This window comes from Chiloscyllium plagiosum, unplaced genomic scaffold (assembly GCF_037043375.1).
Source record: "Chiloscyllium plagiosum isolate Xiang-an unplaced genomic scaffold, Cpla_swu_hap1 HiC_scaffold_16, whole genome shotgun sequence".
In the NCBI taxonomy this organism is placed as follows: Eukaryota; Metazoa; Chordata; class Chondrichthyes; order Orectolobiformes; family Hemiscylliidae; genus Chiloscyllium; species Chiloscyllium plagiosum.
The window spans coordinates 43320260-43347221 of NW_028270154.1; the positions used below are offsets into that span (position 1 = coordinate 43320260).

Sequence of the window (26962 nt, forward strand, 5' to 3'; positions counted from 1 at the left end):
AGATTATTGAGAGGCCTGGATAGATGGTCAGAGAGAAGATGGTTCCACTAGTAAGAAAGACTAAGACCTCAGGGGACAGCCTCAGAGTGAAGAGACAACCTTTTAGAACTGAGACGAGGATAATTTCTTTCAGTCAGAGCATGGTTAATCTATGGAACTCATTGCCACAGAGGGCAATGTAGGCCAAGTCATTGAGTGTAAATAAGGCAGAGATAAAAAGGTTCTGGATTGGTAAGGGAATCATAGGTTGGGGGGGAAGGCAGCAGAGTGGGATTGAGAAACATATCAGCCATAATTGAAAGGTGGAGCCGTGCCGATGGGCTGAATGGCCTAATTCTGCTCCTCTATCTTACGGTCTTATGGTTCACTTATTATCACGGAAAACAACACTCAGGTAAAATGTATATTGGGGAAACAATTATTCATCGAGAACTCGAATTTATTTACAATATTTGCCACTGCTAAGAATACCAGTCATCAATTAAACAGCAGTGCTCTCAGATTCTAATGTTTTAAGGGCTCCAAAGATTTTTAAACTGCATAACTTTTATTCTCTCTGTCCATAATCTTCTTTTAAAACTTTTAAAAAATTGTTGAGGGGAAATGACCTTCACTGGCAAAGGCAACACTTATTATCCATCCTTGAATGCCATAGAGAGAGCAGTTAAGAATCAATCACACTGTGGTGGGTATGGAGTTACCTGTAGGCCAGACCAGGTAAGGATTGCAGATTTCCTTCCCTAAAGGACATGAGTGATTCAGGTGAGATTTCATGCCATGGTCACCATTACTGAGAGTATTTGTTTATACGTTTGGCATCATGATTTTATTATTTTTCAAAGGGGTTTGGGAATTTGCTGTTTCATTTTCTAGCCAATTATATTCTAATTTAAGTGTGATAGCTGTGTATCAAAAATTTTAAAATATTTGTTGCAAATGATTATGTTGACTTCCTCTCTTCATCTGGTCATAACAATATCAAATACTTTTAATGTTAGCACTTTATAAAATTGACAGGCATAATTTGAACTTGCTCCCAAAATGAGCCACAGCAGTATCCTCACATCAAAACAACACAAGGTTTTGAAGAATTGGATAATTATATAATAATGGCTTTTAATTATAGTCAGCTCATTAAGCTTATGCACAGAATCATTTATGCTCATTTAAAATGTGTGCAGAAAGAAAATTGCTGAAGGATATTGATGTCAAAAAATAACCCAGCTCACAATTATACAGACTACACTTTGCTAAATTTTGTTCAAAATGAATTTTATATTGTATACAAGTTTGTAATGAAGAGTCATCACAGTTATAGTCTTGTCAGAAATGCACACTTATAACAGTACAACTTGACAGTTTTGAAGTGAAATGAATTTGTTCCTTGTGACTAGGTGTCTTTCAGACATGTAATTGTGTGTAGATTCATTGCAGTTTTGTACTTTCTTGGTGCTGTTCCATTAAAGGTTCCTATCCAGAAAGGCAATGGTGATGGGCTCACAATGTATACTCTTCAGGAAAGCATGCACAAGTTAGGAACAATCTAGAGCACACTTGGTATTCTGGCCCCATTGTAGTTCCTACTTCTTAATGGGACATAGCGTAATGCAGGTGCAATTTGAGTTCTTCTTATAGTTAATCTATCTTCACAAATAATTGAATGATAAAGTACTGACATCTCAAAGTCAGGCTCTTTGGTTTTCTTCAAAATGTACTGCACTGATACAAAAGCACTGTGCATGCTTAGCAGTTCTTTTATGTTTTTCAGAAAGCAGGATGTAACCTTAGAAAAAGAATCAGTACTCGAATCTTGAGACAAGGCTGCCAACTGGACCAGAACCGTATTATTTGTTTAGATTTGCTAAACTATGAAGGAAATTTGATTATTTTCAACTCTATACTGAAAAAATTAATGCAATGATCTTTTTTATGAAATGTGCTGCAAAACATTTATGTTCTCATAATTAGAAACTGGAGTGCCATTGCCTAAAATTTCACAGTCTAGGAACCTCTCCAATTAATCACTCAACCAACTGCATGCTATTATCCAAGACTATCCACTGCCCTAATAGATTTAGCCACAAAATATTCTAACGTGAATTTCACTCTCAATATGGTTTCAAATCTTGTATCTTTTCAGACAGACCTTGACTGAGAAAGGAAACTGAAGTTTCCAGTTTCTAAGGAAACTAATTGAAACGGAGATGGAAGCAGGATTTCTGGGGAGACCGAAGCTTGTTGAAACCATACTTAAGAACATAAAACGATCAGAGCTCACGTGATGATCCCAGTTTGTGGTACAGGGAGACTGAAGAAGACTAACCTAGAGCTGGCAGCTATGAAGTGGCAAGTATTGTGTTGCTGAAGTTGTCTCCAGTATATGAAAATAATATTCACTATCTAGACAATCATGAACAGAGTTCAGGAGATTTAGCAGACGTGTGCTTTTTTTTTGGTTAAAACTCTATCCATGTTTCGATTGGTTGTGGGCTGCTGTTGACGAAGGAGCAGACAAAACTTTACAAGGAACTGAAATTCTTTATGAGTAAGACATGTTTGAAGGACTTTGTGACTGAGATTAATGATACGTGTGTTGAATAGGCTTCCTAGGCAATTTGTAAGATCTGTCTTAGTTGTACCTACATTTAATGTGGGATTTAAGGTTTATAATTGACTATAATTTGCTTGTAAATTCAGGCTTGTCGTTAATTCTGGGCTCTATAGAATAGGTGGTTACCCAAGTATATATATATGGTTTGTTAATTTGACTCTCATACAGCAAAATATATTTTGTGTCAAACCATGGTACCTTGTGACTTCATTCTTGAAGTAAATAACTAGGATTTCAGATGCTTTTACGTTACTGATCTCATCTGAGATCATAACATTATAAATACATTTTAGGCAAGGTTTTGAATGTGAGCAACAACTTGCCAATAAAATCAAACCATACTGTAGTTTTTAACATTGTATATTCAGAAAATACTATCCACCAATTTGCGTAATGCTTCATATTTCAAACATTTTATCCTGTTTTGTGCAAGGAATTTCAAAGTTTTTGCAAATCTTTAGTGGAGAACTATGATAGATTGAAATGCTCCCTAGGTTCTCCATATATTGCCAATTTTATCGGGCCTGTCAATGGAGGAAAATTTCAAGAAACTGGGTCAAATAGTTGACATGGTATTTGGATACAACTACAATTTTACTGATTTAAACACACTGACTAGAACAAGATAACATAAATAACAGTAAGAAAAGGCAAGATTTTCAAAATGCTTTAGTTTGTTTATCCTAATTTGAAGCCTTAGATTATTTTACAATTTCATGCAGGTGTGTTTATAAATGGTATATATAGATATTGATAAGTTTATAGAACTTTAAAAGTGGTTTCCTTCAATCTTTTGTTAGCAGTAGATCATTGAGTGTTCTGCATCAGTTGCAGAAAGAAAGTAGTGTCCATAGAAACTCTACCCTAAATATGGCATGTATCTGATGCATGCGGTGTAGGTCTGAAAGAGCTTTGATCACACTTACTGCTGTGCACATCATATAGCCCTGTCCAAAGTCAAAGCGACATTGTTCATTCATAGAGTAGTTAATGCCTGGAAGTTGTGGCAACAATGGCCAGTCATGTTCAAATGGATCATCACGTAGACAGTCATATGAACTGCAAAGAAAACATATTTTCAAACAATTTATTTTCAAAGTCATTCTCAGCCAAAAGATGTGAAATATCCATTTTATGATTTATACCCTGAGCAATAATGATAACATGGCCAGGATTCTCCACGTCCTGCTCTTCCTCAGTATTAGCTTGGATTATCACATGTACAATGCCAGCTCCCAGGAGGATCTTACTTGCCCGTACAAGTCAGTGATTGTAATTAAGGCAGATTTCAGTGGCGCTACTGAGTGGGCATGGTTTACAGGCCTTGAGAACCTGAACTGCATATTTCTTTTATGCCTTAGTAGGGATATGTGATTTAATGAGAAAGGTATTCCAACTGCCCTGGCTCTACCTTAGTGGTTCCTGTCACTCCTCTTCACTGAGCAGGCCAAAACAATAGCTCAACATCCCACAATCAATTTAATGTACACTAAACAAGGCAAAGCACAGCAGGTCAGGCAGCATTCGAGGAGCAGGAGAATCAAGGATGCTGCCTGACCTGCTGTGCTTTTCCAGCGTCACACTTTTCGACTCTGATCTCCAACATCTGCAGTCCTCACTTCCTCCTAATAAACAAGGTAAGGCTTGCACTTTCCGTGATAGCATTAAGAAACGTAACAGGTTGCAATGTCTACGATGTCAATGGTAAAATGTAATTTCTTCAAAAGGTGTACACTTACAATGGTTTTATATTAAAGTGGAGTCTTTTTGTCTTGATAGTCAAATTTGGGACTCAGTGGAAGAACCCAACGTTGGCTAAGGATCTTGATCAACAGATATGAACCCAATGATCAAGCTGTCCAAAGGTTTACATTGTTCATCTCAATTTTAAATTCTCATTCTTGTTTTCAAATTGCACTATGACCTCAGATTGCCAGAAATTTGTAACCATCACCTCCAATATCTCAGCACTGCACCAAGCCTGGCCTGTTATGCCTCTGAACATTGGTTTCACCACCATCACACTTTCACCATTAGCCTCTAACATCCAGAATTCTGTCCTTGAACCTCTTGGCCTCTCTATCTTCTCCTCACTTAAGTCATTCCTTGAAACCAATCTCTGACCAAAATTCGGATCATGTGCCTTTTATGCTCTTGTATGGCTTTTGACCTCCCCGTAAACCATCACTGTTCTTCAGCCTATACTGCTCCACAAAAGGTTAAATAGGGAATTACAGGATATGGTCCAACCAGTCAGGAAGGAACAGTAGCTAAATGCTTGTGAAAGCTTCTTTTTTTGTATTATTTTCCTTTCTCTCTATGATCTCTTTCTGGGAACACAATTAAAAAGACAAAACAGAAAATCAGATGCTTGCACTTGTTTCTCTGCCAGAAGGTAACATTGTTATGAAGGTAATGATAAAGAACAGGAAAGCAATGCTAATTGTAAATAAAATCTCTCTGAAATATTTTTGATCAGGAAAATGCATAACATTTGTTTCAAAAAGAACATTATAAGTAATGCTGGGCTAGATTTACTGAACCCTCTGTATTTGACTGGAGGAAGGTCATACATCTGCTACTTTATCCATTTTGAGACCACAACAATCTCCCACTTACTGCAAATATCGGCTCAGCTCCTGTTGACTACAACGAGACCAATGGAAACGATGGAATGCAGCTTGAACCAATGGTGCCATGATACTTCCCATTTTGATCTCATCACCACAGTGATTGCCTTGGCCATCATGTTCCATGCCTAACCTAGAAGTTTGAAAACACAGATAATTAAGTGATTGCTACAATAGAATAAGAAGTTGAGCTTGTACCATTGTTTTTAATTCTTCCATTAGAAGAGCTCTTCACAGTGGCAAAAATGGCCAAAAAAGCCCAAAATCACAAGTCCCTCCCCGAAACACACCAATTCCTAATTTTGCAGGCATGGGAAAGCAGTCAGGGTGGGTTACACACCTGTACAGTTCACGGAGATGGCGAGCATTAAAAGGATCATCTGTCACCTTTTAAATTCCATTTTAGTAACCCAGTTGTAAGGAACTCAAAGTACACAGGACAGACCAATCAAGAACTAGGTATGTCTTTTGGAGAGCTAGAGTACTGCTTTGGAGAAGTATGCTTCCCGACCCCCATGGACATGGTCCCAGGACACCTTTGGGGGTGGAGACAGGCATCCTTTGGAGAGGGCCCAGGTCCTCTTTTGTGTATTGGGAACACTGGAAAAAAGTATCCTTTGTGGGGAGAGGGTTGTGGGGGGAGGCAGTGGAGGCAGACCTGACAAACCTGTTAAAACAGAAGTGACAATATTTTTACAAACCTATCAAGAGTTGTCAAACCTGTCAAGGCACATCAAGATCCTGTTATGATCTGTAAGTAAGTGTCCAGTAGTCTCAAGATCTGTCAAAATCTGATTGAATGTGCTTATCCCAACTAAGTGCAGTCTATGATAATGAACTTTATTTTTTCTCCTGTATGCATGGGAATTTTTGGCTACCAGATGAGTTGGCACAGTAGGTGCACAGGATGGGTGCCTGGGCTGGAGTAGGCATGAAGCTGATGTAGGAATCTAAGGGCCATGAGGCATGGGAAGATGGGCATAGGAGGACTATGGGGCCATAGAGGATAAGTAGAGGACATTAAATGGCATGGATGGAGCATGGGAAGTGTTTGGGGTTCAGGATTGAGGAATGATTTATGTGCCATGTGCCATGATAAATGGCAGCCTCTGCAGTTCTTCCTGGGCAGCTCTGGCCCAGTTCTGAATGCAGTCTGCATCCCCGCAACCGCCCACCAGCCCAACTGAAGGGGGGGGGGGCGTTGGGGAAGTAGTGCAAGCAACCCCTTTTAAAACGTCAGGTTTGTGCAGCTGGAAATTCTTTAACCTTGGTGCTTCCAGTCTAGGATTTAAAAATGGGGCTTATGTGTTTAATCAAGAGGCAAAACTAAGTACCATCATTAAAACAGTCACTGAAAAATTGAAATGATAAAAATGATCGCCTGAATCTTCTGTTTTTGTTGACTAAGTGTGAGTCACATTCAACTTTCTGGAGGGATTTTAACAATGAGACCTAATGGTCTCAGGAAACGCACATTATTAACTACCTACCCATCCCTTAAGGCATTTCTCATGCCTGACTCCATTCCCATCCTACTATTCCCAGAGCAACAGGTATCTGTCCTTTACATGTGCAAAGAGAAAGCCTATTGCTTGTCTGAAACCCCTTCTTGAAAGTGGGATACTTGCCTATGTTGGGTCTGACTAGCTGTTATCAAATGGCCACTGGAATCACCAAATGAAAGAAAATACTTAATATGAGGGCCTAGAAGATCTTTTCACAGCAATCCTGAATATCATTGCTGACCGTTCATCCATGCACAATTTTCTCCTAATTAACCCCTTCCTCAAGGTTGCCTCCCCGATTCCCAAGATCTACTAGGGTATGCTGCCAGGCAGACAGGTAGCTCACCTTTTTCCTCATGGAGACAACAAGAGTCTCTGGATTCTCCTTTGTATCAGCCCAGCTTAATGATACCATTCTCACCTCCGAGGCAGGAATCCATGGATTAAAACCCTACCCTAGACACTTAAATATATAAACCAGAGTGATACTTCAGTGTTGTACTGTGGGAATGCTATTGGACACGCCAAATTACAGACCAGTTGTTAAAGCAAAACCCTGCCTGTCCTCACAGGGGAATGAGAACGATCTCATGGCATGATCCAAAGACAGGAGTTTTCCAGTGTCTGAGTCAACTAAAATTACTAAACTGACAGGTCATCATCTGATTGCTGTTTGTAGGACTTTGCTATGTGCAAGTTGGAGGTTACATTTTCCCTAAACATCAGAAATATTCTGATGTACTCGGAGTTTGGCCTGAAGTAATAATTCTGCTTTCTCTCTTTATAGATGCTGCTTTCCTGTGCCTGTTCACTTAATTAGCTGTCAAGTGTTTTAGGACATCCTGAGTGGTACTATATAAAGGTTAGTCATTTCCTTCAAGCAACTGTAACGTGGGAGATGAGATGGAGTGCGAAATTTACTGATCCAAGCAACAGTTTGATCTATATGTGAGGTCCATGTTAGCTGATACTTTAACCTCAGCCAGAATCAGCAACAAGTGTAACAGTTGGTATGTTGTAATTTGGCTGCAAGCGTGCTAGCTGCAGATGGCAAAACTCTACTACCAGCATCCTGCTGACCCACAGGAAGCCGAACCAGTTGAACTTGGTATTGCAAGGGGTACTGCAAACACTGAAAAATACATAGCTTCTATCACATCATGCACTTGCATTTCAATACTTACTTAAATGAAATTGTTGGAGAAAAAGAAACCTATACAAATACTAACATACTGGGCTTTCAAATATTTCTGCATGTAACCTAATGGGGTCTTGCCAGTGAGTTTCAACAAGTCTTGGAGCCAGACATCAAAGGCTGATGGGTTCTGGTTCACGGGCAGTGGCACCAGTATTGGGAAAAGTGGGATCTGTACTGATGTGGCAAACTCCACCTGAACTTGTAAACCAGATAACTAGGGATGTAGACAGGATTTTCAATGAAATAATGGGACAAGTGATCAAATTTGAGAGAGGTAATAAATGAAAGCGTGGAGTCAAGGCCAAAGAGACAGGTAGTAAAAGAGTAAACAGTCTCCTGTCAATGCAGGCAGACATCAAAAACAATATTCATCATCACTTCTACTGTGTCAGCACAATCTTTGGTTGCCTTTAAAACTGCAAATTTGATGACAAAGACTTCAAACCTGGAACCAAGTGTATGGTCTATTAGGGGGTAGATCTATCTGCCCTTCTTGTGTGGGAGATATGCACAACGTACTGTAGTCACCTCAAATCCCTAAATAAATATCACCAGGATGTTTCTGCAAAATCCTTGAAAATCCAATGTCAGATTAATCACATCAATATCAATGTCCTTTCTCAGGCCACTATCCTCAAATAGTAAGGCAATGATTAGTGTCGTCAGTTGCATAGGACAGGTCACATCACCCACGGGCCTGAAACTTCCTAAAGAAGCTTTCTACACCAAGCCTCATCAGGGCAAATAGTTTCCAGGAAGGCAGTGGAAAAATGTCAAGGATATCCTCAAAGCCTCCTAAAAAATGTAATATCTTCATCAACTCAGGGAATCTCTTGCCCCAAAACCCTCAAACTAGAATAGAAACATCCATAAAGGAGCTAACAATCTCATGCCCCTGGTGGAAGTCTAGCACAAACAGCAGAAGGAGCGTGCAGAAACCAAGCTTCTCCTCAAACACCATCTACCCCATCTGTGTGGATCCAACCTTGGATTACTGTAATTAGTCATCTTATGACCTATAACACCAGAGTGGAGGAAAATCTCCTGAGCCCCTCTCTCCTGAGGGGCTGCCTAAAATGAATATGACAACAGTAGATTAGAATTTTGCATCCACCTTAGCAGTGTTACGCACGGTCTCCATCAACCCTAGCCTCCACTACTGCTGCTGAAATCTTTATCTATTGCCCTGACGTCTCTGCACTCATGTTTTCAATAATGTCGTACAAGCTGTCCATGCTTCCAAACTTCTTATAATCCCACTGCTTATATCCTGACCAGCATCCAGTCCTACTTGCTCATCACTCCCTGCCTGGCTTTCTGTCCATGATAAAGTTAATGATTTACATTTTAATGTCTTTCGGCCTTGCTTCTTCCTTCACCTTGGGTAGTCCCCTGGTTCTTGCCTTTTATACGATCCCAACCCTTGATTGTGACAACTATGAAAGAATCTGTAGCTCAGTCCCAATTTTTGCACCTACATACAAACCCTCTCTGATTCTCTAGACGTTCCCATCCATCTTTAAGATTTATCAGAATTTTGTTCATTCAGTCAGTTATTCATCCTTTCTTTCTTTTTGTCTTTTGTTCTTTCTTTCTTCTTTCCCAACTCTCCCTTCATGACTCAAGATCAGTTCCTTTACATTTCTTTCCATGATAAAGTACCATTCAATGTCTGTCTGCATAAAAGTTGCTGCATGATGCCTAATATTCTAATATTTAACACAGTGTTCTTCTTGATGGTATCATATGCTTGTTTTTGAACCATTAGATTTGACACTTACACATGACCAGTTTCATGAGCAACTACAAATGCGGATGAAAAGCCATCTTCATGGTTCAGGGTGCAACTTCGGACTGGATGGCACATACCTGTAACTGGGGCATAACCTGCAAAAGACAGAAAATAATCAGAGAAGAATGCATTTAAAAAACATATAATCAATATTGAAAAACATCAATTGTGTTTTTTTCTTACTTCAGCATTGATAAATAAGACTTTACTCCTAAATTTACACACAATGTGTGCATTAACATAGTTATCACCACTAGATGTGCAATTTATATTGTCTAAAGACCAAAGATACTTGATTCTATTTTAATCTGTAAAATGATACATCTAATCTAAGAAGACTTTTGCCAAAGCAAAACTAAAAACTAACACAAGCAAAACCCATTATTTTAAATCCCATTGGTAAACCAGGTGTTCTGGACAGCTTAAAATTTATAAGATAACAATAATGTATATTTTGCTTATAAGTTGAGAAAACACTAAATATTAAAATCTAGCATCTTAATTATAAAGTTAGAAAATTACTATGAATAAAAATTGCTAAAATTTCATGAATTAATTCCATTTTTATCATTTATATCCATTGTGTTGCATTTTCAAGAAACATAAATGGCCTTATGTATTATACCAACTACTGTTCTGCACTACGAGACAGTGATTTAGTATCTGGAATAGTTAAGCAATTAGCTAATAGTAATGTATAGCGATAAAGTGGACATCAAAGTGTCCAACATGATGGTTGACTTGCAAGCACATATTTAGAGATGGAAATCACCATCTTCGAATAATCTAGAATAAGATCATGAAATTTATGTTACAATCTGGTTAGGGACCAATAACGTTTTGCTTAAATTTGGTGAAGTTTGAGGTGTCATGTACGTCTGAACAGAATAAGGTTGTATGACCTCAGTTTTGAACAAACAAAATAAAACTGACTGTACAAGTTGGCATAATAAGATAATCTATGAATTAATACAATCTATACTCTGACATCCAGAATGAATGTGAGGCAGACAAACCAAAGCTGAATATCTCAGAGAACACATCAAATTGCAGATGTGGTCAAGAATTCTCAGCAACACTCCAAGACTTTATGGAAACTGTCACCAAATCTCATTCAAACTTTCACAAGAGTGCCAATATTTCATTTAAGATCTAGCGTTGGAACTCATTCAACAACAACTGCTCACTTCCCTAGATTTATGTTTCTTCCAAGGCTTCATTCCCAAAATTCCTGAGACTGCTTGCCAATGCCTAATTACTGCTACCATTTCAGCTTTTTATGAGCTTTCATCAAGCTGGTGCTCACCTGATATTTCCTGAGCTCCCAGCGCCCTCAGTCCTCTTTTCCAGCTGAACTGACTTCAAGGATGTATCCCAATAGACTTCACAAGACTATGCTTCAGCATCTAACCACTGGTATAATTCCAGTGCTCTTAGCTGTCCTGAGTGACAATACTGCCTATTGGCTATCATTTGCTCCATCAACAGGCTATCAGCAGTTAGCTCCATGGAACCAACTTCTCGGACTTCCTTTCACTGACTGATAGACTGAGCCAACTGCTGATCACTGACCTTTGAACTGATTTGAGTGACCTATTGAAACACACTCAGAGATTTCTGCCCTTAGTACTGGGCAGAATCAAATGTGGCTACTGGTGGAACATCCTTTGTTTGTGTTAGAATTTATGCAGACTGCTGGCTGTTGCCATATCTATACAGCCACCAAAAGACACATCTGTCCCTTTGCATTTTTAATGCCTGCTTTACAAATCGGTTTGCCCTGAATACATCTGGCTGCAATTAGGAAGATAAGATCCATATGTTGCCTAACCAGTGGATGCCATCGAAAAAAGCAAGTTTAGAGAAAACTTGGTGAAGTGTTGAGTCAAGAAACGCATGACAACATTATTACAATTGACTGCTGACCACTGCTAACCAATGCCCTCTTAATCATTGTCCTGCCCTCACCCTTCCCTCAATCTTCCTCCAAACACAATCTCAATTCCACTTTTCCTGATTGCCTCTACTCCTGACTGCCTTCCTCTCCTAGTTGCCCATTGCACCCTCCCAAATCGGCCTCTCCTCTTGTACAGTGCACCGTCAATAGCCCAAACGCATAATAGTTTTTGTGGGTAAGTTGTTGTGGATACTCAGCATGTAACTGCAGCTCACCATTCTGAAATAAGTGAGATCTGGGGCCCAATGTTCAATGGATCCACCTGGGGAAGCATGTCCCCATACCATCCTGTACTTTTAAAACATCAGACTTGAAAATAGCATGCCATAGACTATGAAATATGTTCCCTCAATCATTTATCAATAAGTATGCTTAAGAACAGGATAAAACTATGCACCCAATCTGAATGGAATACAGTACCTTGCATTCCTGATGGTCCAAAGTCCTGCCTTGTCAGAAAGATGGCATGATCATGATATTCTGCATGGCTTGTATCAGACTTCTGCTGGGAGTAAGCCCATCGGCACACATTCTCCAAACTTTGTGAGGGGTTCCCAATTTCAATTAAGGTAACGGACTAAGAAAGAAAACAATTCTCTTTAAATTTATGTGCAATTTCAACTGACTACAATGTAAAGGTTAGAACATGCTTCAAGGTAGAGATTGTTGAATATGTGGCAATATTTCGCACTACTTTCTGAACTAATAGCAATTTGGCTTCCATTTTTACTGAATATTTTTTGATTGAATTTAAAAACGCTTTGTATATTTATTATTTCCCATGGTAACATTCACACACAAAATTTTTCTTTAATTGTGTGCCTTCCTTTGTGTGATTGCAAATCTGTTTGCCTCCCACTTTCCATCACTTGCTGTCTTCTGTCTGGCACTGATTAGTGTTCCAGTCTGCCTGTCTCTTTCTCACTCTTGGTATGGCTCTCATACATTTTGGCACTGAAATGACTCCATGGAATAGTTGAATTAGATTACTGAAGTATTTCTCTGAATTTTGTTCCTGTTTCCCTGGAGGCTTTAAACCACTTTTAAAAAATGGGGTTAATGTTTGTCTTCACTTGCTTGGGCATTTATTTGGAGAGGCAGATGCCTGCCCATGTAGAAGTGATCCAATTTTCAGTCCATTGAAATTAAGCTCCTGATTTGGAATCTCACATGCCAGATGTGATTTTTTTTTTAAACTATTCAATTATTTAACTGTAACATTCACACACATTGCATGCCTTGATCTCTCATATGCAATTCTCAGCAAAACATCCACTTCTAGATTAGAGTTAGAAAATTTCATTTGAATCTTTAAGAACTGCTTTAAACTTGGAGTTGAAAGAAGCTCTGTGACTTTTTTGTAAAAAGCAGCCTCTGCAGCACAAGTGGTTTTTACACTGAGGCCACCCAGAGTGTTGTGGTGGGATAGGGGCGGAGTGTTTTGGTGGCAGGATGGAAGGAAGCCACAAACAAAGAGCCCACGTAAACAGTTGGGCTGTGAGCACATTTGGATGTTTGTACCTGGCAGAGAAGGCTGGCAAAATGTCAAAAACCTGTAAGTTTGTAGAAAGGGCATTTCCTTGGCTTTTTTATTGAGCCATGGCATTAGAATGCCACTTTTCTGACCAATTGGAGCAGTAGCCCTGCTCAAAGCCAAACCTGGATTCTTGGAGCTTTGGTGTTTAAAGGGATCCCGATGAGAGACAAAACATAACCTTTCTACTATTAGTAAGTGAGAGTCAGCAACTTGAACAATGGAATCTCAATGCAGGAAGGACACTTGCTCCTCCTCTACATATCCCATACTGCAGGCTGTTAACGAGTCCACAGGGGAAATTTGTTTCTGGTGAGCTGGTTAAGAAGTATGCCTCAGAGGCATAGCTGCAGGTGAGCAGTAGCTTCTTACTCTAGCTTTAGAGTCTTATGACTATACCACAGAGTTTCAATAACCTCACCAAGGAATGCTCTGACATCACTAGCTTTCTCCTCAGCATTCCTCAGACCAACACAGCTTGCAACTCAGCTTTGACAAAGGGTCAGTTAGACTCGAAACATCAGCTCTTTTCTCTCCTTACAGATGCTGCCAGACCTGCTGAGATTTTCCAGCATTTTCTCTCTTGGTTACACCTTGCAACTCCATCCATTCGTCTTTCTCAAGACACCTCCTCACATGCCCATCTGATCCACTACCATTAGACACTCATCTTGTTCTCATTGCCATTTCACACCCATCCCTCAAAGTGAGTGACACCCCACAACTGTCAGTCTATTCATTCAAAGCATTTCATTTCTTACACCCTTGCCTCTCCTTTCTTGCCATGCAGAATCTCTACCTCACAAAACACCAGGGAAAGACAAAGAATCTGGAGAGTTGCTGTAATCAGAGTTAACCTGATCATTTTGGATGGAGATGCACTGAAAATGAGCAGAGCTTTTGCGTCTAAGGGATGAAGGGGTGAACATGGAGTTCTTATAGTTAACTGTTAACAGGATTACGCTTCATGGCCACTCATTCATGCTGGCTTGAAACTAACAGCCATTGAAATATGATGATATTCAAAATGTTGTTTTCAAACCCTTTGTCTGTCCTAATTCATGTCATGGAGTCGTCAAGTTGTACAGCACGGAAATAGATCTTTCAATTCAACTCATCCATACTGACCAAGTGTCCCAAACTAAAGTAGTCCCACTTGCCTGTGTTTGGCCCATATCCTTATCAACCTTTCCTCTTCCTGTATCTGACCAATACAGTTAAACATTGTAACTGTACCTGTATCCACATTTCCTCTGGCAGTTCATTCCACATATGAACCACATTCTGTGTGAAAAAAATTGCCCCTCAAGTCCCTTTTAAACCTTTTCCTCTCACCCCCTTGTTTTGAACTCCACCACCCGAGGGAAAAGATCTTAGCTATTCACCTTTATCTATACCCCTCATGATTTTCTAAATCTCTATAAGGTCACCTCTCAACCTCCTATGCTCTTGTGAAAAAAGTCCCAACCTATCCAGCCTATTTTTATAACTCAAACTCTCCATTCCCGGCAACATCCTGGTAAATATTTTCTGAATCTTTGCCAATTTAATAATATCCTTCTTATAGCAGAGGGACCAGAACTGTACAATGTACTCCAAAAGTAGCCTATCCCTGTCTACCTGCAATGCAACTTTCAAAGAACTATGTACCTGAATCCTTAGGTTTCTCTTTTCAAAAACATTACCCAGGACTGTATAAGGCCTGCTCTTGTTCATTTTACCAAAATGCAATACCTCACATTTGTCCAAATTAAACTCTATCTGCCATTTCTCAGTCCACTGGCCCAATTAATGAAGATCCCTTTATAATCTTAGATGACCTTCTTCACAATATACCATCAATTTTTGTGTCATCTGTACTAACCATGCATCCTAACTTTTCATTCAAATAATTTCTATAAATTACAAACAACAGTAGACCCAGCACTGATTCCTGCAGAACACCACTGGTCTCAGGCCTCCAGTCTACAAAGCAATTCTCCATGACCACCCTCTGTCTCCTATGTAAATCCAGTTTTGTATCCAATTGGCTAGATCTCCCTGAATCCCAAGTGACCTAACCTTACTCATCAGTCTACCATGTGGAACCTTATCGAAGGCTTTACTAAAGTCTATATAAACAATTCCCTCATCAATCTCTTTGATTACATCCTGAAAAAACTCAATCAAGTTTGTGAGATGTGACTTTCCAATGTGCAAAGCTATGTTGACTGTTCCTAATCAGTCCTTGTCTCTCCAAATGCATGTAAATTTTAGATGCCAGAATCCCCTCCAACAAATTACCCACCACTGATGTCAGATTCACTGCAGATACTTCAGGAATTACTCAAGAGCTGATGTTGGAGCAACATTTTACAGATGAGGCACTGTCACGTGACTCACCATGAATTTTCATCAACTTAAATCAATACACAGTGTTGCAGCCTTGAAGATAAGTAGCTGTGTCACAAATGAGCCATAGCAGATAGTGGAGATAGGGGCAATAGTGGAGAGCCCCCATCATATACAATGCTCTGCTCAATTGGCCAAAGGTCCTCAGCCAAAAAGAGGACAAATCTGCTGCAGCAGCAGAAAATACAGACAGTTCCGTCCAAAGGCACTGCACACGACTGGAGAGAAACTGGAGAGATCTGAATCCAACACGAGTACTATTTCACCTTAGGTCTTCGCACTGATGTCCACCTCTTGGATAATCCATCTTGGATTATCAGCAGGTAACTTGGGAGATGCACTTGTGTGCAGCAGATATGCAAATCTAAAGATATCACTGGCAGATCCCTGGGAGGTGGTGGAGGTGAAGAAACTCAGAGCTGTGCTGTTATTGATGGCCATTGGGAATTAATTCCCATTGCATTAATTTGGCATGAAAGTATCTTCCTAGAAGCTGCAGATATTAGCAACAACCTGACATGAGAATCTCCTGAGGTGCCCTGTCCAGAACAATGATCGTCTCACTTGAACCCCTGTGCTCCTGTCAGCCAGACTCCTGTGTGCATCTGCTCTGTCCACTGGAGCAGTAACCAACCAAGGAGAAGGCTCCTGTTGCTGTCGATGTTGCTCCTCCAGTTCTAATCATTAGAGATCTAAGGCAGAGCCGCATGAGCTGTTCCCAGGATGATCTGATGGCTAAGAGCATAGGTGTCTACATCAAAGGCAGAACACTCCAAGGTAATAGAAATGACCTTCCAATCAGTGAAAGAACACTGTCAGAACAAATCTTGTGAACAAAAACCTCTCACCTAGGCAAATTGGCAAGTGACTATATTCTCAGCCTGTTACTTAGATCATCCTGGAGAGGTCATGATGCCTGGGAACCTCTTGTCTTGACAGTTAAATCCAGAATCCATGATTAAACATACAGTGATCTGATTCTTAGCATAGGTTAATCAACTGGTTCCACTTGGTTTCCTGACAACTGATTTTTTTTTGGTGGTTTTAAATTCAGAAGACTGTAACATCCATCTACTCTGGCAGGGTTATGCATCCCTCTCTATCTAGTTCAGACAGGGATGCTGATAAAGTATGTATATTTTATAACAGGTTACATATTTCTCATTAAATCCCAGATCTTTATATATAATCTTAAACTGATGAGGTATTGACAATGTAGAAAAAAACTAAAACTAAAATGTCCATTATCAATGTACACTCTTAATAGAATCTCTACCCATATTCTGTGCTCAGTACCATACCACTCTTTACCATCAGTACTTGATTTCAGATAAGCAACAACTTAGCCTTGATCTGGCGTTCTGCTTTTACTCATTGATCTTGGTTTCCAGCTTGAAGCTACAAATAACCCGTAGCTTGCATCAGCAGTCTCCCTCATCCCCATGTCAGGATCTGCCTCAGGCTTCAGATCCTGCTTTGGCTGACCTTCACAGCAAATAACTCACTCTGAGAAGCATGTTGGATTGTTAAGGTGGATCTTGGCTGGAGGTTGACTAGGAACATCACTGAGGGAGCAAGTGCCAAGTCTGAGAATTCCTGTGATGGGAGTGAGCAGTGCTGTCTGATTGTTTATTTCTCAGACATTTCTGCCAGTAGATGTTTGTTTATGTGGTGATTATTTATGTTTAGCCAAAACGCCTTGGATATTGGCTGTGTAAGCAACAGTCACACCTATTTGAATTTTGGGATTGAGTTGACATTGTTGCTATATTTAAGAAACAAGTTAAGAAAGTGATTTGACAAGTTTGTGATGTCTGAGAGTTGTTCATGTTCAGATGTATAAAGTGAGCTGGATGAAGAACAATCATGTCTGCTGCATGTCAGACAGTTTATACTTTAATTAGTTTGTTGGTCTTTGCTTTGCGCTGGTGGAAAAGACATTTCTTTTGCTGCAATACGTTCAGAGGGGAAAATAAACATTTGGAAGACAGTTTTGTGCAATATTATTAATAAAACAATAAAATTTGAAAAGAACCAACTGGGAACAGAAACACCACTTAACACCACTTCAAGAACAACAGGTACCTGATAAGCACAGTCCACCAATTCTGACACAACAGACCTAAACAAGACGACACAATATTCCCAGAGGCTCTAGTCACCCTGCCATACATTAAAGACAGCTCGGAGATGATGACCAGACTACTCCGGCCCCTAGGCATCATGGTAGCCCACAAACTTACCACCACACTGAAACAGTTCCTGATGAATTTAAAGACCCCATACCAACAACTAGCAGAACGAATGTCAGCGACTTTGTAGCTCAGGTTAAGGTTCTGGATGTAAGCTTGCTCACTGAGCTGGAAGGTTTATTTTCAGACGTGTCATCACCATACTAGGCAACATCAGTGAGCCTCCAGGTGAAACTTCACCGGAGGCTCACTGATGATATTACCTAGTAGGGTGACAAAATGTCTGAAAATAAACCTTCCGGCTCAGCAAACAAACTTACGTCCAGAATGAATGTCAAATACAAAATATCCTGCAAGGACTGCAACAAACCTTACATTGGACAGATGGGCAGGGAACTAGCCACCAGGATACAGGAGCGCCAACAAGCCACCAAAAGACATGAGCAACTATCACTGGTATACATACACACAGACGAAGAGGGACACCAGTTCGACTGGGACAATACATCCATCCTGGGGCAGGCTAAACAAAGACACACACGGGAATTCTAGAGACCTGGCATTCAAACTAGAATTCCATTAACAAATATATCGATTTGGGTCCCATTTACCAACCTCTTAGAAACAGAACTGGAAGTGATATCACCCACCAAGACAGATAAATTGCAAGCAGGACAGAACACCTGCGATTCATCAGAGGCCCACTAATGATGTTACCACATGGTGACAAAATGTGTGAGAACAAATCTACCAGCTCAGTGAGCAAATTTATAACCTGAGCTATAAATCTTCTCCAAAATCGCAAACACCACTTAACCAATGACAAGGAAGAACATGGGAAAAAGTGAAGAAGAAAATAAGGTGTGTTTTACAGGCATAAATAGTTTTTATTACTCAATCTGATCAATATTATAATCCAGCCTGAATTAAGTATGACCATCCGAAAATCTGTGTGCAGTAATTTTGCTGGTTAAATTGGAGTCCTGTCTCAAATGTTGACCCCAGCAGAGTCCAGACCCAGGGTTAGTGGGAAATGGGACACAGTCACTATGGCAGATCTCATGCCTGACTACTTCATCACCTCCCACCAAGCTGTCACTGGAAGTCTAGCAGACCTCTGTCATTTCACCTTCAAGCTTTGGGTGATGGAGGCAAGTCAGGTTTTACCTGGGGCAAATATATCAAGGGCTATAGAAGCAAGGCACGTAAGGTGGATAGCTAAAGCTGATCCAGATCAGTCATGTTCGAGTTTAAATAATGAAACAGTTTCAAATGATTGAATGAATTATTCTAACGTGTTCAATTTCTTTTCTTTTAACTTCGATTGGATTTTCCAATGGAATCAAATATATCCAACTTCATTCGACATCACAACCTGTAGTCCTGTACTGGACTCTGACTGAGCAGGAGAGGGAACTCTCAATGCAAGGTGACGGTACTCGAGAAATATCTACTGTATAGCACTGGGATTGTAAGGGGTGGCTTCCACTCCTCTTACAAGGACCACCAGAAAATACCAGATACACTGAGAATCCCAGGGCATCTTGTTCTTGCACAGGATTTCCAATGGCATCCTGCCAGTGTTTTATTGGAGTCTGGCAGAGCTCTGTAGGAAACTTGGGAGACACGTCTTCTGGAGCCACTGACAAATAACTTTTACGCTACAGCCAACACTGTGGGCTGAAGACTTTTATAAATTTATCTCTCCAAGTATTTATTGCTTAATTACTGTCAAACCATCTATATTCCTCATAAAGCCAAACCAACTGTGTTTTATCCACGTGTAAGACCCATAAATAACAAAAAGAAAAACACTTAAAAGTCAACGTTCAAATGTGCGCTTCTGCTACACATCATCGTCCAAAGCAGGGCTCTATTAAAGGAGTAATTCTGAATTTACTTTGGAGATACAATATAACAGGAAGGCTGTTGAAGTGACTGACTAAGACTTCTGTAGTTATGGTGTATAGAAGCTACAATTTGGCATTGGCAAAATAGCAACAGGGCCAGAGCTAGGTGAACCACCCGAAATCTCCACCATCACAGTGTAAAATGAAAAATAAGTTAGGATGGTCTCGGAGATGAGAGGCTGCACTTTGTCCCCTGTTCAAATATTCCAGTGGAAATGCGTAATATCGAGCCCAAAAGGTCACATCCCACCATGCGCTGACCTTCGTCCTTGCAGAATGGATGTTGCTCAATGGCGAGTATCAGGAAAATCTGGATGGATAAGAGGGTTAGAATGGGTGAGAGGGGAAAGCAGCAATGGGAGTGGGTGAAGAGGGGGAAGCAGTAAAGGAAGTGGGTGGAGAGGGGGAAGCTGTGAAGGGAGTGAGTGAAGCGGGGGAAGCAGTTAAGGAGTGGGTGAAGACGGGAAGTAGTGAAGGCAGTGGGTGAAGCATGGAAGCAGTAAAGGATGTGGTAAAGGGGGGAAGCGATGAAGGGATTAGAGGAAGACTGTGAAGCAATGAAGGGATTGGGGGAAGGGAATGGGTGAAGAGGGGGAAGCAATGAAGAGAATGAGTGAAGAGGGAGAAGCAATGAAGGGAATGGGTGAAGAGGGGGAAGCAATGAAGGAAATGGGTGAAGAGGGGGAAGCAATGAAGGGAATGGGTGAAGAGGGGGAAGCAATGAAGGGAATGGGTGAAGAGGGGGAAGCAATGAAGGGAATGGATGAAGAGGGGGAAGCAATGAAGGGAATGGGTGAAGAGGGGGAAGCAATGAAGGGAATGGATGAAGAGGGGGAAGCAATGAAGGGAATGGGTAAAGGGGAGAAGCAATGAAGGGAATGGGTGAAGAGGGAGTAGCGACGAAGGAAATGGGTGAAGGGGAAACAATGAAGGGAATGGGTGAAGAGGGAGTAGCAATGAAGGGAGTTGGTGAAGAGGGAAATCCTTTTTGCCCAAGCTGGCAATCTAATAAATAGTATGATTGGTCGATGACAGAATGTCAGTGAGTTACCCCATTGGCAGGTTCCCACTTCCAAATTGCATGAAGTTTTTGTGCCATCAAGAGACTTATATGTGGCATCTGCCATGATTAACAATCCTGGCCACCATATTTCCTGCCAAATATGCAAAAGACTGAATCCCCAAGTTCCTCAGTATTGCACCACATAGTTGTATCCCTACTTCTATGTAGGTGTAAAAGTTTGAAAAGCTTTAGAAGTTAAATAAGAGATGTCTTTAGTTTATTTATTTTCAATGTTTGTTATCGTCACTTAATTCAGTGGGTGGCATTCTTGATTCTGATTCTTTTGGTTTATTTTGCTTTTGATTATTCACTCATGGGACATAGGAGTTGCTGACTGGCCAGTATTTATTGCCCATTCCCAGTTGTCCTTGAGAAAGTGGTGGTGAGCTGCCTTCTTGAACTGCTACAGACCCTGTGTTGTAAGTTGACTCATAATGCCTTTAGAGAGGGAATTTTTGGATTTTTGACACAATGACAGATATATTCCCAAATTAGGATGGTGGGTGGTTTGGAGGAGAACTTGCAAATTGTGGTGTCCCCATGTATCTGCTGCCTTGTCCTTCTATGTGGAAGTGGTTGTGCATCTGAAAGGTGCTGTCTGAGGATCTTTGGTGAATTTCTGCATTGCATCTTGTAGATAGTTCACACTGCTGCTACTAAGGTGAAGGGACTGAATGCTTGTGATGTGACGCCAATCAAGCAGCTGCTTTGTCCTGGATGAGCTGCAACCATCCAGGCAACCAGGGAGTATTCCATCATACTGCTGACTTTGTGCCATATAGATGTGCCAATGGCACTGCTTTGTGAAAAGGGGATTCATCAAATGATTTTTTTTTAAATTACCTGGTCATTACCACAATGTTAATTGTGAAAACCTGTTCTGTGCAAATCGTCTGCCATACATTTCCCATGTTACCATAGTGACTTCACTACAAACGTACTTAACTGACTGTAAAGCACATTGGGATATCCTGTGCCCTAAAACACACTATATACATATAACTTTTTTAAAAAATCATTAGCAGTTTACCATGTTGTATTTTATGCATTTTGTTTACATTCTTCAAATTTTCAATAGAAATCTTTCAGTCTGAGATAAACATACACTTTGTACACTTACCAACAGTTGGAATACTTTGAAATCATTTCTAACTTCTTTTGTTACCATCAGTACACTCAAGTACAAAGGCAGACCTAGCAGTTTCGATTGACAGCTCATAGAGAACAAGTGATGAAAAATTCAGCAAGTTCATGTAACTCTTTTTCAACAGTATCAGAACCTTTGTCAACATCAGCCTAAAAGAAATGTGTGTGTGAATGGAAATAATATATTTCTCTTTCGCTCTCTTCTTTCCAATGTGGATGCTTAAGATGGGTTCCCAACTTAAAAAAGCAAGAACTGAGGGTGCAAAACTTTGTTGTGCTTCTCTGGAGAAATGTTTGTTCTCAATTCATAACCAGATTGATGTACGGGGCCTCAAACTGCACAACACTTAATTCATTTCTCAAAACTTGGTTTATTCCTGAAATGTAGCTCATTTTGTGGTGAAATGTAGTGAAGAACAATAGGCTCTCTAATTTATACAACAGTAAAACGGAGCAGACAATAGAAATCTGAAAAGAAAGCAAAACGGCTGGAGAAACTCAGCAGTCCTGGCAGCATCTGTGGAGAGAGAAACAGAGTTAATGTATTGAGTCCATTATGACTCTTCCCCAGAACTGAATGCAGAAGTGGATAAGTAACAGGTGTAATACTGTAAAGGAAGGTGGGGAGGAACAAGTGGAGTAGAAAACAAGGTCAGGGGATGGTTAGAGAGCAAGTGAGATTAGGGATCACAGTTGGCACAGAAGGCAAACAGTGTGGTGATGGTTATTGAGATAGGTCCAGAGGAAGCATTAATAGCAGAACATAAAATAATAATGGCTGATTAACAAAATCCAATACTGGAAGGGAGGGGCAAGGAAAACAGTGGGAACAAAATGGATGACCGTGTTCATGGTCTGAGATTATTAAATTCAATGTTGAGCCCAGAATGCTGCAAAGTGCCAAAACGGAAAATAAAGTGCCGCCAAGTTTCTCCATCACTTCATGTTTTTTTAATTCAGATTTTCCAGCCAAATTGGTACAAATCTGAAATCTGCCTGGCCTACCTCAGTTGTAAAACAATTTGGTAAAATATGCCTACGTTTGGTCAGCACTCAGCCAGCACTGTTTGTAATTCATAGGATCGTATTCAAAATGATTGAAAAGATGAAGGGATATAATGGAAAAGTCCCTGGTGCAAGATTTGGTAAACTTCTCTTACAGAAATAAAATGAATGGAACCTGCACTTGTAACAGGTACACGATTCAAGGCAACAGATTTTGAAGTTGCAGATATAGAAATTATTGGCTTAACAAGAGAATCATTGGGCTGAATTTCATTGAGATGGTACTGCCACAGAGTGAAAGCGAGAAGCAACCATGCAATCACCTGGGTGCATACTCTTGATGGGCACACTCCTGGCAGAGCTGCATTCCAGTTAAGGAGGGTGATTTGAGGGCAGTTAAGAGTCAGCCATATTGTTTTGGATTCTGAATCACACATAGACCAGACAGAATAGTGATTCAGATGGATTGTTTTCTGATAGTCTAGTAGTTGTTTGAATGCTAATACTAGCTTTCATTTCATGTTTATTTTATATTTTATATTTTCAGTTATTGTGATAGAAGTTGAACTCATTCCTTTTTATATCCAATTTAACCTATTTTTCTATCCAACTTGTCCAGAGATCTTTTTACACACTTCTGGTTGAGGGGGACTGGAACTCAGGTCTCTCAAGTCTACATTACCACTGCACCACAAGAGCCCCAGAATATTCATTCAAGATCGCTAAAATGTTTGACTAGAAACACAATTATGAAGCAATCATTACTTTTTAATCAACTTTTTAAGCTTGCTTTGCAATTTGCCACATACCTCACAAAGACAAAGCTGCTGGTGCAAAGTCAAAGTTGTGCAAGGAGTCAGCTTAATTACTCATATGATCTAACTTCACAAAGCTTTACCCAAGCAGCCAATAATGCTCAGCAGAGATTTTGTCAAATTCTACTTTCCAAAATTTGGCAAGTACATGTACAAAATGAGAATACAGGATTTTACAAGAACAGATGCCTTTGCTTAAGTATGTTTGATTAAATTGGGCCAGTCTTAATATGTAGATATTAAAAGGTCTTATTTAGAAGTGGCACAAAACTGATCTTGGAATACCAATTCCAATTTTATGACTTGCAATAGAGTTAAAAGGCACACTGTGATGGTATCATTACATTTTGTATTCCTTTAGAAATTTCAACTAAAAAGAAATAGATGTTAGAAAAATAAATTAACATTTGATCAGTATGTGCCAAAAATAAAAAGCATATAGCACCTGAGTTTAATAGCCTGTGTAAACTCAAATTCTGGCAAGGGTTGGAAATGTCAGATCTTTATCAAATCCTAATTAGCCTGGAACAGACTGAAACTTCTTCTTCCTCAAAATTGACCAATTATACTAGAGGCATGGCACCAGGAGATTGGTTTCTAGAATTTCTTTAAACTTGGCCATAATACTACCCAGCTAACTGGAGATCAAGTATGTGTATAGTTCTGTTCAGTAATCTGAAAGGGTTGGTGGGTTCAGAAAATTCTGGCCTCAATGTGCGTAAACAACTCTTTGACTTGTTGAAATGTTAACAGTTGTGCATACTTTGTTAGGGTCTCTGCACATACCCAGACAACTAATACATTTTCCATTACCTTTTCATAACCCAACATGATAATTCGTACCAACACAACGTTGACATGGGCTCCCAGAGACTCATCATGGTAAATCTCATTAACCTGCAGAAAAATAGAAATAAATTTTGACAGGATGTATTAGATAGTAGTAACATCCTTATAAGAAAACATAACAAAACTAACTTGGCTCCAACATTATAAATTACCAACAAACAGATATTTTTGTACAATTATTCCTTTTGGACCCATAAACAGGATACAATTTAAAGCAGAGGGCCACGGAGTCAGCTTGGAATTCTCAAGGGAAATTATAAAATATAAATTATGTGGTTCAATGGCAATAATACACCCATTGTGATCAACAGGCAGTCTCTGCAAATTCATTAAATGGAACTTTGATAAATAATGTGCTTACAAGCAAAAAAATTAATCCAGAAGAAATCTCATTATTAGTTATCCTCATTGTAATGAGGATTTATCTAAGCATTCTGAGATCCACCAGTACTGACAACGATCACAGCCAAACAATACTATTATTGTTTAGTGTTGCTTTCCATAAAGTCAGAAACAAATGAAGCTCAAAACGCATTATTGTTGCGAACCATAAGTAGCCTTAAGATCCTAGCATTAAAGAACTGACAAAATATGTAAAAGTAACTGTCACCTTTCTGATAAGCCTAAGATTCATAGTGCAATCGTGACAACAGTGATGAGGTGCTTGTAATAATGCAAAAAGCCATGTGTAGTTCAAAATGTTCTAGCATCTCTTAATTCTAATTAACAGGATTTTGGCAAAGTAAGACAAAGCAGGATTTTAGCCTTTATGTGCTTATCATTTTTAATTTTTTTTAAATGTCAGGAATTTGAAGGGACATTTTAAATTAATATATGCCCTAGTGGAGTCTAGCATGCTGAACTGATTTATTATGCAATCCACAACTACATTGCACTGGATTATCTAAGGACTTAAAACTACAGCCAATTTTGATTAAATAGCAATACCAGTTGGAAAAAAGAATTATGCAACTTTAGAATTTATGATCAAAACATCAAACTAAGATTTCTTTTATCCTTGTCTTAAATAACAGCCCTATCTCTTATCAAAATCATGGCATAAACAAACTCAGACCAAACTCTCAGTTTAATGAGAAAATAGCTATGATCTTTGCAAACACTCTTTAACAAAATTATTTCCCATGCAAAAAGTTCTTAAATAATATATTTTTAAAAGATTGTTGTCGGTTCATGGTTGATTCTCTAGTCAAACGAACCAAATTTGAACCAGGATGGATTAATTCATGGATATCTGAGGTTGATTTGCTCTTTGCAAAAGAATCTCTTGGGTTAGAATTGAAGAGATGGTTTATTGGACGTTTGAATCATATTGAGTGATAGTCACTCTCTGCTAAATTCTCCAGAATGTGAGCACTAAAGATGTCACCATCAGATCAAGAAAGATGTGGATCCAGACAGAGGCAAGATCTTTTGTGGGATATGGGAAGTGCTGTCAATCACTGTATTTATTGCCCTTGAATTTAGAGCTCAGCCAGGCAATTTAAGGGATAAATCAATAATGGATCTGGTCACACATACAGCAGAATAGGTAAGGATGGCAGACAGACTTCTCTAAAGGATATTAATGAACTCAATGGGTTTTTATAACAATTGAGTTCATCATTACAGAGACTCCAGTTTTTTTAAAACTGAACTTAAATTCCACCATCTAGCATGGGGAAATTTAAAGCCATGTCTTTTGTAAATTAGTAGTCCAGTCACATTATTACTGCACTGTCTCTAATGCAGCATGAACATGCATTAAAAAAAAATCAGACTTTAATCAATCCCATTCACATTTAACAAACATTGCTATATCATACAGGAGTCGGATTAAAATGCAAAACCTTTGAGAATTTTGCTTCACAAAGACCAACAACAAAACAAATACCAACATAGAGTGCTAGAATTTATTTTTCAAATCCTTACAATCTGATTACACTCTTCTGTTTAATGTAAATGCACCAATCATAACAAGGATTGCTGAAAGAATAATGTGGATTCTTTATTTGAAGGTAGGATTTAATATGAATAACATTACCTAGCAGGCTAAATATCATTGCCTGACTCTTGTCATCTGCTACTTTACGTAAAGTACAAGTCTTGGGGTTACTGTCAGGGTGGGAGGGACTGACAGCAGTTTATGGTATGTTCTTCTGAGAAGAATGTAAACATTACAAACCTTACCCAGGTCAAGAAAGGAAAAGGTCTCACAGTGCTAAAAGTCAACGTGGCAACATTGGAAATAATCACAATTTTTATGAAACCTATGTTGCACTCTCATGTAACCATGCCAACAACCTACTTCATCACATACTTCAATTATCAAAATGTTTATTGCTGCCATGACCAAACAACAGTAAA

The 26962-nt window shown here is 39.5% G+C and overlaps 1 protein-coding gene across 2 annotated transcripts in view; it reads right to left on the reverse strand.

Moving 5' to 3' along the window:
* The window catches only part of LOC122556645 (A disintegrin and metalloproteinase with thrombospondin motifs 2-like), a 377553-nt gene that overhangs the window by 48944 nt on the left and 301647 nt on the right, over positions 1-26962 (reverse strand). For both annotated transcript variants that reach the window (XM_087995344.1, XM_043703613.2), the window contains exons 5-9: positions 24563-24646; positions 12114-12270; positions 9726-9831; positions 5231-5374; positions 3538-3670 (exon numbers count right to left, since the gene is read on the reverse strand). In XM_087995344.1, coding sequence (XP_087851470.1) covers positions 3538-3670; positions 5231-5374; positions 9726-9831; positions 12114-12270; positions 24563-24646 — 624 coding nt within the window. The remainder of the gene's footprint in view (positions 1-3537; positions 3671-5230; positions 5375-9725; positions 9832-12113; positions 12271-24562; positions 24647-26962) is intronic.